General features: G+C 44.1%; 1 protein-coding gene across 4 annotated transcripts in view; it reads left to right on the top strand.

Annotated features, from left to right (window-relative positions):
• SMYD2 (SET and MYND domain containing 2) overlaps positions 1-14995 on the top strand; it is a 56288-nt gene that overhangs the window by 20780 nt on the left and 20513 nt on the right. For 3 of the 4 annotated variants that reach the window (XM_002809460.6, XM_009237802.4, XM_024233000.3), the window contains exons 2-3: positions 3593-3656; positions 13168-13278. In XM_002809460.6, the coding sequence (XP_002809506.2) occupies positions 3593-3656; positions 13168-13278 (175 nt within the window). The remainder of the gene's footprint in view (positions 1-3592; positions 3657-13167; positions 13279-14995) is intronic. The other variant, XM_063725226.1, reaches the window with a different exon arrangement.

The raw sequence follows: 14995 nt of genomic DNA, 5'->3' as shown, positions 1-14995 counted from the left end.
TTTTCCAAAATGCTAATTTTTGCTTGAAAACTCAAATTTTATCATTGGCAACAAGTGTTGTTTTCCTGGAAGTGACAGACTCACTTCATTCATTTCAGTAATATGTCTGCCAAATGCTCAAGTCTGAATAACCACAGTTTATCTAAAACTGTTCTTTCAAGTTAAAAAAAAAAAAAAGCCAGGAATTTTTCCAAGAAGAAAGTGGCTAGTTCAGTTTACAATGCCAGTGATCACACCAGTGCTCTTCCATGAGATACCCACTGGACTTCAGTATGAAGCAGAAATACTTTTTGCATTCTTCCCACTTCACTATACAATGCCAAAGACATATATACTTAAGAATCGAGATTTAGTAAATAATATTCATTACTGCATCATCAGGGACATTCGTGAGACTGGCTTTCCCCCTCTTAACTGCCAGTGTGGCAGTAAAGAATACAGTGTTTCCAGCCAGGTGCGGTGTCTCACGCCTGTAATCCCAGCACTTTGGAAGGCTGAGGCGGGCGGATCACCTGAGGTCAGGAGTTCGAGACCATCCTGGCCAACATGGTGAAACCCTGTCTCTACTAATACAAAAATTAGCTGGGTGTCATTACGCATGCCTGTCATCCCAGCTACTCAGGAGGCTGAGGGAGGAGAATTGCTTAAACCCAGGAGGTGGAAGCTGCAGTGAGCCAAGATCGTGCCATTGCACTCAAGCCTGGGCAACAGAGCAAGACTCTGTCTCAAAAAAAAAAAAAAAAAAAAGAATACAGTGTTTCCTGGGCTTTGATTTACGCTCAGGCATCTGAAGGTTTACTACCCTTCAGGAACCTTTACGCCTTACGCCTTACGCCTTACACCTTCTGCATTGCAAATGTTCATACAGTGAGAAAAAAAGCAAATAATCTGAATTCTGTCTCTCACCAACTCCCTGAAAGGGTCTCCAGGACCCCAGCAGTCTGCAGACCTTCTTGAGAATCACTGAGATAGATAGTAGAAATGACATATCATATTGCCAAGACTGAAAAGTTAGCCTTTACTTCCTGCTCTTTATTATTTGTGGCTGTGGACTTGGTGACGAGCTGGTTCGAATGAAGGCCAGCCTTTGGGAGAGGTATTATTTTGATGAAATCTCACTAGAGTTCTTTCTTAGTTCCCTAGAGCCTAGTTGCCTACTTTCTCCTTGGGATGTTACGTGGAGACTGCAAACAAGTATTGGTTTCAGGTTAACTTTACTACTGGTTTCTATGCAAGAAAACCTGTATTAATCCTTGCTTTTTTTGTATGTTGTGGAGCTAATAAATATCTTTTTAACCGTGATAATTTTCTAATCTCTTACATCAGGGGGTCTTAACGCTGGTGTCAGAGGCTCTTTGCTGGTCCTACATATGGGCTTTTAGGTGGCCCCTGAGCCTTTAATTTTTGTTGTTGTTCAGCATTTAACAGCTCAGCAAAGCCCTTGAAATTTTACAGACTTCTTTTGTTTCATTAGGGTTGGGGGAGAAGGTGGGTTATTAGAGTAAGTTAAAAGCTTCAACCAAACTCTCAGAGGTCTCTAACCTGCCCCCTATAAAAACAAACATTAAAGATGACTTTTCGGATAGACATTTTTAAAGGGTAGCATCTCCCACCGTTATCTATTTCCTGACACACCTCTCTGTGGAAAGAAGTTTGCAAGCTTCCTCCCTGCCTCTGCTGTCTTTGGTTTTCCTCCCCTGGGCATTTCTGCACAGTGCACATCACCCAGCGCTTGCTGACGAGTCACTTCACCGTGATTTTTTAGTGCATTTCCCAAGAGAGCAAGGGTCTGTGCATCTTGTTTCTTCTGTATTCCAAAATGCAAAGTCAGAGTTCAGTCCCTTCAGATACACCCTGGGGGACGGGGGGGGTATTTTAGGCCAGAGAATACATCAGCTAAATTAGCGGGTTCCGTTTTGAACTATTGAGGTATGCAAACTTGGAATATTTATTTATGCCTCAACCCCAAGATGCGTTTTTCTCCCACATTCTTCAGTCTGCTTCTTGGAATCCAAGTGCTGTCATGAAAGCTGCAAGGCAGTCTGTTTAGTTCCAACAGTAGAATTTTTGGAAGACTTCCTTGATTCTGTAGGAGGAGTGTGGTGACTACCACTTGCTGACGAGAAGCAGCGGAGGATTCTGCAGCGTGACAATATGTATATCCGTATTATAAGATGTCAGCCCCCACCGCGCACGCCCCCGCCCCCATCAGCTCTGCTGGGCTGCAGAGGAGGGGGGACGAGGTGGCACAGGGTGGCTCTGCGGCAGCGGAGCCGCTTCGTGGTGTCGGTATCTCCACAAGTCCAGAAGCTGGTTTCACCGGGATGGGCACGAGTTCGACAGCAGGTTTTACCAATTGTGCTCTGACTTAGACAATGTAATTGTTCCCTACTTCAGAAAAAAAGTAGAGTTTTGTAGTATGTGGCTTAATTCAGTGGCTTTTCAGCTTTTGAAAAAGCTTTGGTTCATCTCACACAATACACAGGCGAGCACCTAACAGTTGGGAAGCAACAATGTCCCTGTCCTTTATGGGAAGCAGGAAAATAATATAACAATGAATAAGTTGAATTGACCCCATTATGAAGAGGCAGAAGAATAGCTAAATAGTACACTGACAAAATGGGTATGTATAGCAATCAGATCCCATAATACCGTATTCAAGAATCTGTCTCTTGGCGGGGGCATGGCGGCTTATGCCTGTAATACCAGCATTTTGGGAGGCTGAGGCAGGTGGATGGCTTGAGCCCAGGAGTTGGGGATCAGCCTGGGCAACATGGTGAAACCCCGTCTCTACAAAAAATACAAAAATTAGCCAGGCATGGTGGCACATGCCCTGTAGTCCCAGTTACTTGGGGAGCTGATGTGGGAGAATGGCCTACGCCCGGGAAGTCGAGGCTGTAGTGAGCCAGAATCATGCCACTGCACTCCAGCCTGGGTGACAGAGTGAGACCCTGTCTCAAAAAAAACAAACAAACAAAAAAGAATCTATCTCCACTTCCTAGGTTGCACTTTTAAGCTTAGCTTTCTGGACAACATTCGAATAGTCCTAGCTTACTAAATTCCATCTTTGCATTACTTGCAATTTCTAAATAATGAGAGTTGTCACTCACATGGGATTTTCACCAGAGTAGGTGCACCCCAACACTCCATCTTCATGGGGTCAAACCTTCAACGTGGTTTTGTTTATTTCTGTGCCTCTTTAGCAGATGAGAAAATTGGGACATAAGAACTTTGACTTGCCCTGAACTACTGACCTGTACAATAGTTCTGTGCGGATGATATTCATAGCCTTGGTGTCTTTGGCCAGGTCACCAGTCAGTCAGAGCCGTTGTCCCTCATCTCTTTGGACAGTGCTCTTCATACTGGTGGGTTTGGTAAATGTGAGTGCATGCGCTGTTTGACTCACTCACTCCTCAAGGGCTGAATCTGGTCAAACTCTCGTTAAGGAACATGCACCTTCTCGGTGGGAGAGTAAGGTACGGTGAACCTTGGCTCTGCTTTCCAACCAAGTGGCTTTTGTTATTGCATGATAAAATGTACAGCTTCACGTTTCTGTGCCTCTCACCACTACAGTGCCCTTTCTGTTTTTAAGGAAAGAAGGATTGTCCAAATGTGGAAGATGCAAGCAGGCATTTTACTGCAATGTGGAGTGTCAGGTAGGTGCTGGGCCATCAGCAGGGAGGGCCTCATTTCCTCTGAAGTCCTCCTCTTCCTTGTCATGGCATTCCTCAGCGCCCTCCTGTAGCCAGAGCTGGAAAGTATAGGATGTGGCTGGATATCCTTGGATGTGTGCTGACCCCGACCTCACAGGTGGCCAGTGATAGGCAGTAACAGTTTGAGGCCGCATGCAGCACCAAAATTGAGGTGCAGGAGAAGACCATGTTAGATACAGGCAGATGTGCTAGCAAGTCTGCCCCAAGGACTGCAGCCACAGACGGAAAATGCAGAGATGACAAATAAACAATGTTAAAATGCTGTCTTTAAGTTTTTAACGTTTTTATTGTTGTATTTTTATAAATCCCTCCACAGCAGGCTACATCTTACCCTTGGGCTGTTTGAACCCAACCTGCTTGCAGTGAGACTCAGATGAGCCCCTAGTCCAGCCTCTGTATAGCCAGAGGGGGGCTATTCTGAACTCGTGATTGGGGCCAGTGCCTCAGGAGCAGCCAGGGCTGAGGGGTTCAGCATGGATGAGTCTCAAATGAATCCTGAAATGTAGGGATGGGAAGGTTAATAAGGAGGATGTTGGAGGAATTCTTGGTAGACTCTTTGAGGGCCTAAGAGTGGTATTTTCCAAACTGTTATAGTAAACACTTGTTCCACAAAATGTTCGTAGGTATTCCACAGAAAATGCATTTCACGTTCAGACAATTTAGGGAAACGTAGTCTCTTTACTTCAGAACCTGTTATAGTCTTTAATGCACTAGTATGGCATTGTGAATTTCTAAGCCTTCTTGTTCGATCTCTCTGTACACCCCGTGGCATTTATTTTTAAAGGGAACCTATTAATACACCTTGGGAAATGGTGATGCTGTTAAAGGGTGGCTCTACGGGACAGGGAAGATTTTCTCTATATCTGCATCTCTTTTTGTTGTTCCATACCTGGTGTTGTCCTTCCCCCATCCCCACCCTCTAGCCCCATCCCCAGTCTACTTTGGATTACCCACTATTTCATTTTTTTCTTTCTCACCTCCCTACACTGTTGGCTTCTGAAAGGCCTCAAAGAGCATTATTTAGCAGTGGGAGAGATTGCTAAGCCCTGGTGTCTCATCTGACTGTAGCGCCCCAGGGACAGCGGCCCCTCCCCAGAATGAAGCACAGGCTGAGACCTTGGCTTGGGAAGCTCAGACTCTGCCTTGGCTCTGAAGACCATATGCACCGTCCCCTTCCCTGTGTTTCCCACAGCAGGCTCCCGGAGGCTGTCAGCCTGTGTGGCAGTGAGAATATAAATGGAGCTCATAGTTGAGTTTTCAGGGAGGGTGCCTTCTTTTGAAGAGGAAAGATCATACTTTGCTCCTACCAATTGTAGATAGAGTAGTGCAACGGCATTGTAGAGATCAGCAGGCCCTGCGACATATATGGTTTGATTCTAGGCCTGCCAGGTGAGTTAGCTGTTTCTATATGTAAGTTAAACACTTCTAGAAAAATTAACTCATTCCATTCTGTAGCAAAGCAAGCATAGGGAGTCACATGTAGTTCAGATCATACAGCATGGAGTAGCAGGAGGCCATGGTCCCAGGAGCAGGTCCTGGCTCTGCTACTTACTAGCTCTATGAAATTGGCAAGTTATGGCCGGGCGCGGTGGCTCACGCCTGTAATCCCAGTACTTTGGGAGGCCAAGGCAGACAGATCACCTGAGGTCAGGAGTTCGAGACCAGCCTGACTAACATGGTGAAACCCCGTCTCTACTAAAAATAGAAAAAAATTAGCCAGGCGTGGTGGCGAGTGCCTGTAATCCCAGCTACTCTGGAGGCTGAGGCCGGAGAATTGCTTGAACCTGGGAGGCGGAGGTTGCATGAGCCGAGATCGCGCCTTTGCTCTCCAGCCTGGGTGACAAGAGTGAAATTCTGTCTCAAAAGAAAGAAATAAATTGGCAAGTTACGAAACATCCCTGAGGCTCAGTTTCTTTAAATCTGAACTGAGCACAATGGTGCCCACCTTGATGAGTTAGGGACCACGTGATGTGATAGATATTAAAGTTTTATATAAGCTGTAACCCTATATATAGGTGTGAGGAGTTAGTATAAACATATTACAGTCCACAGGAAAATCGAATTTGTGTAATTCAGGCTAGACTAAAGCTTAGCTTTATGCAAAGAAATAAACAGCATAGTTTTGATTTAAGGGGTTTGGTTTTTCAGCCTGAGAGAATGACTGGATTCTAAGAACTTGAGGGTGCTGATGGTGTACATCGTGTGAATAAGGCTTATTACAAAATGAGTCTTAACTCCTTTAAGTAGCTGTGAACAGTGTATTAATGAGTACCATCAGAGTGTGTGGCATGTGGAATTAGCTCCGAGTCTGAGTCTCTTGAGCACGCTGCTAAACGATCTTCTGTTAGACCTCATGAGGTGGCAGTATTTTGATGAATCGTCATGGCCCACATTGGGATTTGAGATGCCCTTTATGGTTTCCCTGCCCCCAGGACCTAGAATGCCAGATTTGCAGACCCAGAGACCTCATTTGTAAGTGTGCAATGAGGGGTGTCCTCCCTTGAGGGAGGCTCACATTAACCAATATCCCAACCTGTATGTGCCACAATGTCAGTTTATTACTCTACAACAAGAAGTTGAACAGTCTAGATTTCCTGCCCTTGAAGACAAAACTGTACAAGTGGTCGCTTCATAATGAGACAATTGCTTGGGGAGCAAGGAACCCCAGGATGGAGGAAACAGTCACGGGATTCTACTGTTGCAAGGCTGCAGGCCGAGAGAGCCTGCTGTGTCCAGCCTCATGATGGAGTTTCCCCTGCTGCTCACTCAGTTCCCGGGCAGGGGCACCCTGAGCAATGGGGATTACTTCTGCAATTCTGCTTTCCTGTGCTTCTGTTAAGTATCTGGTGACCAAAGTACCCTCCTAGGAGGTGAGTGGTACCGTAGCTCCTGAAGCCTCTTGTTTCTAGAGGTGGCAGGCTGGATCTGACCTGTAAGTTTCATTTTTGTTTCATCTGTCTCCCACTGCTGAAGGAAGAGGCTAATGACCATTAAGGTTTTTCATCCTTTAGTACTGAAGAACTAAATAAGTGTGGGCAGTGTATTATAAAGAGATAGAGCAGGCATAAAGGTTTAATAAAAGTAAGTGCCTAGAAATAAAGGGTAGTGCAAGGGCTTCGTAAAGGAAATCATTAGGGAGGAATCTGGGGCATTTGCTCCAGATAAAAATGTATTCAGGGTTCGGCTTAAGGGAGTGCTTGCATGGGATCAAAGTAGAGGCTCTGCTTAAAGGATAAAACGTGGCACAAAACAAGAGCAGCGATGAGGAAGGTAATTGAGTGATTCTCCACCTAAGAAAGCATGGCCCTCAGCTGCTAGTAATTAACTGGTCCTTCCTCAAAGATAGGCCCTACCCCCCTGGAGTCATCAGGTGGTCAGTGCCACACAGCAGATGGTGGAGTTGGGATGGAGGTTATCGAGTTCAACGTGTCAGTAGATAAGAAAGCGTAGTCCCAAGTGGTTGGGTGACCCAAGATCACCCAAGGTCAAACAGTGGCAGAACAGAGATGAGACTTTACATACTACTTGGGGAGGGCTTTCACCCCTTTACAGTAGTGTGCTTGGGAGAAGTGAGGGCCCTCTAGGAAAGGAGGTGCTGTGGGAATGTCAGAGAAAGAGAAGTGGCCTTCAATGGATGTGAAAGGCGAGAGCTGCGTCCATTGTTGCCTTGGCCAGACACCTCTTCAAGAGTGCTAAAGGCTCACATTGCTTCCTGGGGGTTTCCTCTTTACATGGAGTAAAGCTTCTTAGGGGATCCTAGCCATGGTGTATGTTCTCCCCAAGCCCTCTTCTGTCTGCAGTGCTTTTGGATTTTGCTTTATTTGATACAATTTGGTTCTATCTTGTCCCGTTACTTTCCTCTTAGTTCACTTGACTCAGTGTGATGGTGCCAGAGGAAAGATTTTAATTGCTAATGCATGAAAGGGTAATGGGAGGAAATACAAAAGAAACAGAAATTCCTTTTTAGTTGGGCGCGTTATTTTGTAACCTGTGTGTTTTAATGAACTGTATTTATTTTTCTAAATACACCTGGGAAACAAAGTATATTACTCATTCACCCACTCACCCATAAATTGTACCAGGATATTTTCAAGAGAAGAGTTTTAGAAAGTTGTTATATAGAATAATCATTGTGCAATAGGACTTTCTAGGGTATATTTCTTAACTCTAATGAATATAAAGAAGAAAACCTTTGTGTTTTGCAGCTGAGGGTGTTATGAGTAAGCTTTGAAAGTAGGAAGGGATTTTTTTAAGTGTGTATGAGGAGCATGCGAGAAAATAGTAGGCCCTTATCATTGACTAGAAAATAACTGAAGTATAGAACATGTCTAATAAATGCTGTTGTTATGGGTGATTAGTGTAATGGGGCCAGAGTCGTAGGTTCAATCCTGGTTCAGTTCACTCCTATCAGCAATAGGAAGCATCTTAAATTTGGGCCACTCTTTTTTTCTAAATTTTTAACATCACCAGTAGAAAGAAATGTGTGTGAATGACTGAGTATGTCTCATCGCTTATATTGGGAAAACAAAGCATATGTCCTAGTGATGGTAGCTCAGCAGCACGGGCCATCTTTGTATAAGGTGATCAGGTGTCCACCTGATTGCTTTTGCACTCTTCTTCTCAAGAATCATGCTAGTGGAAAGCAGAAATCCTGTGACATTTTCTCCCTGTTCCACATTTTAAGAAATAACATGTGGATGCGTACAGGTGGGCTGTGTTTGTTGTTAGAAGAATAGAAACACCAAATGCTAGAGGCAGAAAAGGGACGTCATGATGAAAATCCAGTCTCCTTATCAAGGAAGGCAACCTATTTGCTTAGCAGAAAACTGGATGCCATAATAATTACTCTTTTCTTCCAGTGCTGGAAATGCTGGTGTACCATGAGACAATTTTGCAACTCTTTATGCATCTTTAAGCATTTTTGACTATGCACAAAAGTGAAAGTCATGCACAGTAGTTATTATCTTAGTTGAAAATGAATTAGAAGTTTTAAAAGAGGACGATCAGTATGAAAAATTCCATATCTCACCTTTTTTATGGATTTGATTAAGTTCCACAGTCTGTCCTCATTATGGGAAAATCAGAAAGTGCAGACTAAAAGAACAGAACAAGTATTCATAATCTTGTTCCTTGAGAGAATACTTTGGTGTATATCTTCCTGAATCCCTTCTGTGCTTATATGTCTATTTTATTAATTTTTTTTTTTTTTGAAAATGAGATCCTAGTTTACAGAAAATTTTATAAGTATTGCAGTCAGGGCAGGAGCACTAACTCGAATTTTGAAGAATAGTGGGAAAAGTTTTAGAAAAATTGATAACATTTAAAAAAGCATAAAGAGTTGCAAAATCACTCTGCATACAGCAGTACTTCCAGTATTCAAAAATAAAGTAATTTATAACATTCATTCCTATTCATCAGGTTAGCCTAATTTTTTTTTTCAATTTTGTCCAGTCGGGTTGCTTATAATTTCTTATAGGCAAAACTAGGGTAGTTGCCGCTGTCAGGTTCTTTAAAATATGTGGACCATCTCTAAGATAGAAGAGAATGTATCAAAATATGCTTAAAACCTGACATTTTTACTAGATACTATCACATCTTCCTTTTTTAAGAATTAAAGCTGTGCAGTGCCATCGTGTTGTATCTCTGCCCTTTCTCCGTTAATCCACCTTCAAAAAAGAAAGTGAAACATTATTACTATGGTAAATTTCCTTTGATGAAATTTAACCTGATTCTGCATTTTCTTGAATTTATCCAGCTACCTGATTTTAACTGCTATGAGTGGGACAGTATCTAATTGTAGGTGCTCTTACTTTTATCTTGGTTCTGACATTGCCATAAACTGCTTGAAGTCAAAGACTTCATCTCCCATCCCTGCCTCTAGGGTCAGTTGCAGCACTTGTTGAATGAATGAATGAATGAACAATTACCAATGTTTCAGAGCGCAGCCTGTGCCAGGCACTGTTCTGAGTGCTTCTTGTGGATCCGCTGATGGGATCCTTTGTGCCTGATGAATGCCCGATGATTCCTATTTGGCCCACATTTGTTGGTAGTCTTCAAGCTTGATATCTGATTATCACTGTTGGAAGGTGTAAACTCACAGACTCAGAATTCTGGACTTGCCAAGTAACTTAGGGATCATGTTATTTACAGCCAAGGAGACAGGCGCAAAGGGATTAAGAGACCTGCGTTGTCACACAGCTGCTCGCTGCGAGTGGGGATAAAATGCAGGTTTCTTGAGTCCCAGGTCAGCAGCCCTCCTGCTTGACAGCACTCTGCTTTCCTCCCAGAGCTTTCCTTGTGTTTGATTCCCTTCCTTTTGAGGACATTTATATCAATAAATGTCACCATTATGTAATATTTACAGTGACATTAATTTTAAATCAACTACATTAATAAATTGATTATATTTTATAAATAATAATTATATTAATAAATGTTCATATTTAACTTCCCAGGAATTCATTGTAGTTGCTAAACACCAAAGCACCACCTGCAGTTCAGAAAACAACAGCTTGCAAGCCCATTAGGGACAGAGATTATGTCTTGGAGTTTTCTTGGAGTTACTGGAGTCAGAGTGGGCATTTGTCTATAGTTGTTAATGATCCATCTGTCCCCAGCTGGTAGGTCCTCCTATCCCCTTAGGTATCCGGAGGGTCATCTCTGTCTTTTCCTCTTTGGTCTGCAGCTGAGGAGGGAGCTGATTAGTCTGCAGGGAGCCAGACCCACCTGTTCCCACCTCTTCGCCTCATCACCATGCTCTCATTTTAGGCTTTGGCTAAAAACAGATTCTCTTCTCCCTTGTGCATATCTTGTCATTTCTTTTCCTCCCTGCTCTTAGTTATATTTGGCGCGGCGTTATTTAATTCTGCAGAACATCTTGGCCCAGAACTTGAGCTAAGGGGCTGTACCATAGACTGCATTAAATCATTAAGTGACATTATGTGCTTCCTTCTTGGAGGATCAGGGTGGAGGGAAGGGGGTAGGGAGACATCTTCACTCCTTCAACAACTATATTGAGTGCCTAGTAAATGCCAGGCACTGTTGTCAGTTCTGGGGTTACAGCTATGAACAAAACAAAGTTTCTTTATTTTCCTGGGGAGAGACAGATACTAAACCAAACAACTAATAAATATGTAATATGCTCAGGTGGTGAGAAGTACTAAGAAGCAGCAGAAAGCAAGGAAAGGGAGAATGATGGGGAAGTGCTGTTTCTGACAGGGTGATTGTGGCAGGTATCTTGAGAAGGTGACATTCCAGCAATGGCTGGAGAGGAGGAGGGACGGAGTCACATGGATATCCAGGGGAGGAGAGTGCTAGCCACAAAACAGAGCAAGTGCAAAGGGCCTTGAGGCAGGTACATGGCTCCAGGCGCAGCCAGGACACTGCTGTGGCTAAGTGCAGTGAGGCAGGCGAGAGTGCGGTAGGAGATGATAGGCTGGGGGTGGTGCAGGGGCGCTCCCATCACGTGTGGCCTCCTAGGTCACCTTTAGCGCTTGGCCTTTTGCCTGGATGAGAAAAGCCATTCGGTTTTGAGCTGAGGACTGGCCTGATCTGAGTTTTGTCAACAGAATCCCTCAGGCTGCTCTCTGGAACCTAGTCCATGGGAGCAAGGACAGAAGCGGGCATCCAGTTAGAAGGCAGTGGCAGGACATTAGTCATGAGAGATGTTGGGGCTGCAGCCGGGTAGAAAGGTTGGGGAGCTAAGAAGTGATCAGATTCCAGTTAGAGACAGAGGATTTGCCAGAACTGACTGAATGTGGAGTGTGAATGAGACAGCAGCGTCAAGGATGACTCTAGCTTTCTGGGCTGAGCATTTATTTTTATTTTTGAGACAGAATCTCACACTGTTGCCCAGGCTGGAGCGTAGCAGTGCAGTCTCGGCTCACTGCAACCTCTGCCTCCTGGGTTCAAGTGATTCTCCTGCCTCAGCCTCCCGAGTAGCTGGGAGTACAGGCACATGCCACCACACTTGGCTAATTTTTTTATTTTTAGTAGAGATGGGGTTTTATCACGTTGGCCAGGCCAATCATAAACTCCTGACCTCAGGTGATCCGCCCATGTCAGCCTTCCTGCCCTGAGCATTTATGGCCATTTTCTGAGCTAGGGAAGGTAAAGGACAGAGCAGGACAGTACCCAATTCCATCGTGAAAGAGACAGTGTGTAAGGGCTCCCATCAGTATACAACGTGCTCTGATATTTCCCATCTAAAAAAAAAAAAAATCCCCCGCAACTTTTCACTACTCTAAGCTGTGTCTCCTTTCATTCTTTCTTGAATCTGCACCCAGTCATTTCTTACCCTATCATCCCACCAAAACTGGTTTTTATGAAAATCAAGCTTCCGTGATCCCAGATCACATTCTCCGTCCTCTCACACTAAGCCTGTCTCCAGCACTGGCATCATCATTTACTCCCTAGTCCTCAAAGTACTTTCTTCCCTCGGCCTCCAAAACACCATGGTGTCCTTCTCTCATGCCTTCCCCATCTCAAGTGATGGCGCCTCCACCCTTCCAGCAGCAAATATCCTTCATCCTCTACCTGGGGCAGGGAAACTTCAGGGCATATGATAGAAAGAATACTACTGTTAGGCCAGGCGCGGTGGCTCACGCCTGTAATCCCTGCACTTTGGGAGGCCGAAGCGGGTGGATCATGAGGTCAAGAGATCAAGACAATCCTGGCCAACATGGTGAAACCCCGTCTTTACTAAAAATACAAAAATTAGCTGGGCGTGGTGGTGCACACCTGTAATCTCAGCTACTCAGGAGGCTGAGGCAGGAGAATCACTTGAACCCAGGAGGCAGAGGTTGCAGTGAGCCGAGATCGCGCCACTGCACTGCAGCCTGGCGACAGAGCGAGACTCCGTCTCAAAAAAAAAAAAAAAAAAGGAAAGAAAGAATACTACTGTTTCATCCAGTGCATCTTTGGGAAGTCCTAACTATTCCTAAATCTTTCCAGTGGTTGCCCTTCATGAAACCCTCATTTGTGCTTTTTAAAAAGTCGCCTGTAAAAGGGACTCATTGCTGTGTAAGTCAACTCTCCATTATTTGCCCTGATGTGAGAACAAAGCCAGAGCGGAACTGTGAGGCAAGAGAGCCAAATCAATGGCTGATACTCAAATCGCTCCCTCTGCAATTTGACAGCCTGCACAGATGATGGAAAGATGTATGTGTTGTTTGGAATAATGAGGGGCTGCAGAAAGCCCTGAGGTGCTTGAGGAAAAAACACAAAGTAGATCTTCTCATCCCAACAACCTTGACCAGGCCTGAGTGAAGGTCATACAATCCTGCCTATCTTAAAGGATGTTTTTATCTCTAGCTTTTGTGAGCATCCTCGTGTTTTCCAAAAGGAAACATATTTTACTTGACCTTAACTAGGGGGACTCACTGCATCCTCTCCTCTCACACTTTATTCTAGTGTATGTGCTGTTTTTTAATAATGTTTTTTTCAATCTTCCCAGAAAGAAGATTGGCCCATGCACAAGCTGGAATGTTCTCCCATGGTTGTTTTTGGGGAAAACTGGAATCCCTCAGAGACTGTAAGACTAACAGCAAGGATTCTGGCCAAACAGGTGAGGAAATGGGACAATGGTCAAGTGCATTTTATTTTATTTTTCTTTTAAAGGTCAGAAAGATGAGTAACTGACCTTTGGTAACCATCTCTCGTTAAACATCCTTAGTCTACATTTCCTATCATATCCATATGGACAAGGGTGGGGAAAATACTGCAGGCATAATCTGGTTAGTTGTGCGCCCTGTGCAATTAGGATGTTGCTTACCCTAGACCAGGAGCATAGCCACAGCTCTGAAATTCTGAGCTGTTTTCATGACAGGTCTACATGGAAATACATGACATGAAAAGCCTGACCCCAAATAATTAGAGCTTCCTAGGGAACCAGATTGGTCTTTCCATTCTGACATGAAGAGTGTACTCTGTTCCCCTTTCCTGTGTAGTATTCTGCTCTTTCTTGGCTCCTTTCTTGCCTGTGCATAGGCAGGCAAAGAATTGGATGGAACAGCCTTGACTATGACATGTGCAAAGAGGAGAAAAAGTGGAAAAGTAGAAATAGAGGCAAGGGAGAAGGGAAGAGAGTTAAAAAAAAAAAAAAAAGTGAAGAAGAAGGAAAGAAAGAGGTGCCCTTGATGGAAACAGAGGATAGTCATCAATGGCTTTCTCCAGAAGTGATGCCAACTCTGACTGTTCCGTGGTGGGCAGGCCTATGCAAACTTACCCTCAAAGACTAAGGAAGCTGAGAGACAGAAGAAAGAAGCTGACAAATGTAGTTTATTAGAAACATTTACTAGGACTTATGAACTGAAGCCATGTCTATGTCTTGGGTGGCAGCAAGACAAGATGGTGGATCCTTGCACCATTGCCCACCAGACCCAGGGCTTATATACCATAGGAAAGAAATGTGTACAACAGTTACAAGGAAAGGCAAGGATACTATGCAGATCTGCCTGAGAGCAAGATTTGTGCTCAAGATTGTATGGACCTAAGGCAGGATTTAAGGTAGCCATAGATAAAGTAGAAATCTTAGAAGCATTCCCAGAGCAGGAGTTAACCAGAAATCAACATGGTACATCAGCATCCAAGATGAAATTGCTTTAGCTGCCACACTGACTGTTCTCCCCCGATCTGGTTCGTTCTTGCTGATTGCATGATAGTTAGACACCCAATCTTCGAAGGCCAAACTAAAAAGAGGACAGGAAAATGCCATAGAACTTGTCCTTGTGATCCAATGAAATAGGCAGTGTGGGGTTTAGAAGGCGTATGTCCAGGCTGTGGAGGTCTTGCTTCTCAGTGCTGTCAGAGAAGTTGGTGGCAGGGCCTCTGGACTATAAATCTTTTAAAGCTGAAATTTTGGCCAGGCATAGTGGCTCATACCTGTAATCTTAGCACTTTGGGAGGCCAAGGCAGAAGGATTGTTTGAATCCAGGAGTTTGAGACCAGCCTTGGCAACAAAGTGAGACCCATTCTCTATAATAAATTTTAAAAATTAAAAAAATTTCCCAGGTGTGGTGGTATACACCTGTGGTCCCAGCTATTCTGGAGGCTGAGGCAGGAGAATTGCTTGAACCCGGAACTTCAAGGCTGCAGTGAGCTGTGATTGTGCCACCATACTCTAGCCTGAGCAACAAAGTAAATGAGAGTGTCTCTAAAAATGAAAAAAAAAAACAACTGAAATTTCATCCACTTCTCCTATATACCTACCAGCCCTCCTCCACCCTTAAAATTTTTCTATTTTTTAATCTAAGCCAAATGTGATGGAAATGATTAGCATGTAT

Source organism: Pongo abelii, chromosome 1 (assembly GCF_028885655.2).
Source record: "Pongo abelii isolate AG06213 chromosome 1, NHGRI_mPonAbe1-v2.0_pri, whole genome shotgun sequence".
NCBI classification, from domain to species: Eukaryota; Metazoa; Chordata; class Mammalia; order Primates; family Hominidae; genus Pongo; species Pongo abelii.
The sequence above is the reverse complement of the archived record's forward strand: the minus strand, read 5'-3'. Positions and strand labels throughout refer to the sequence as shown.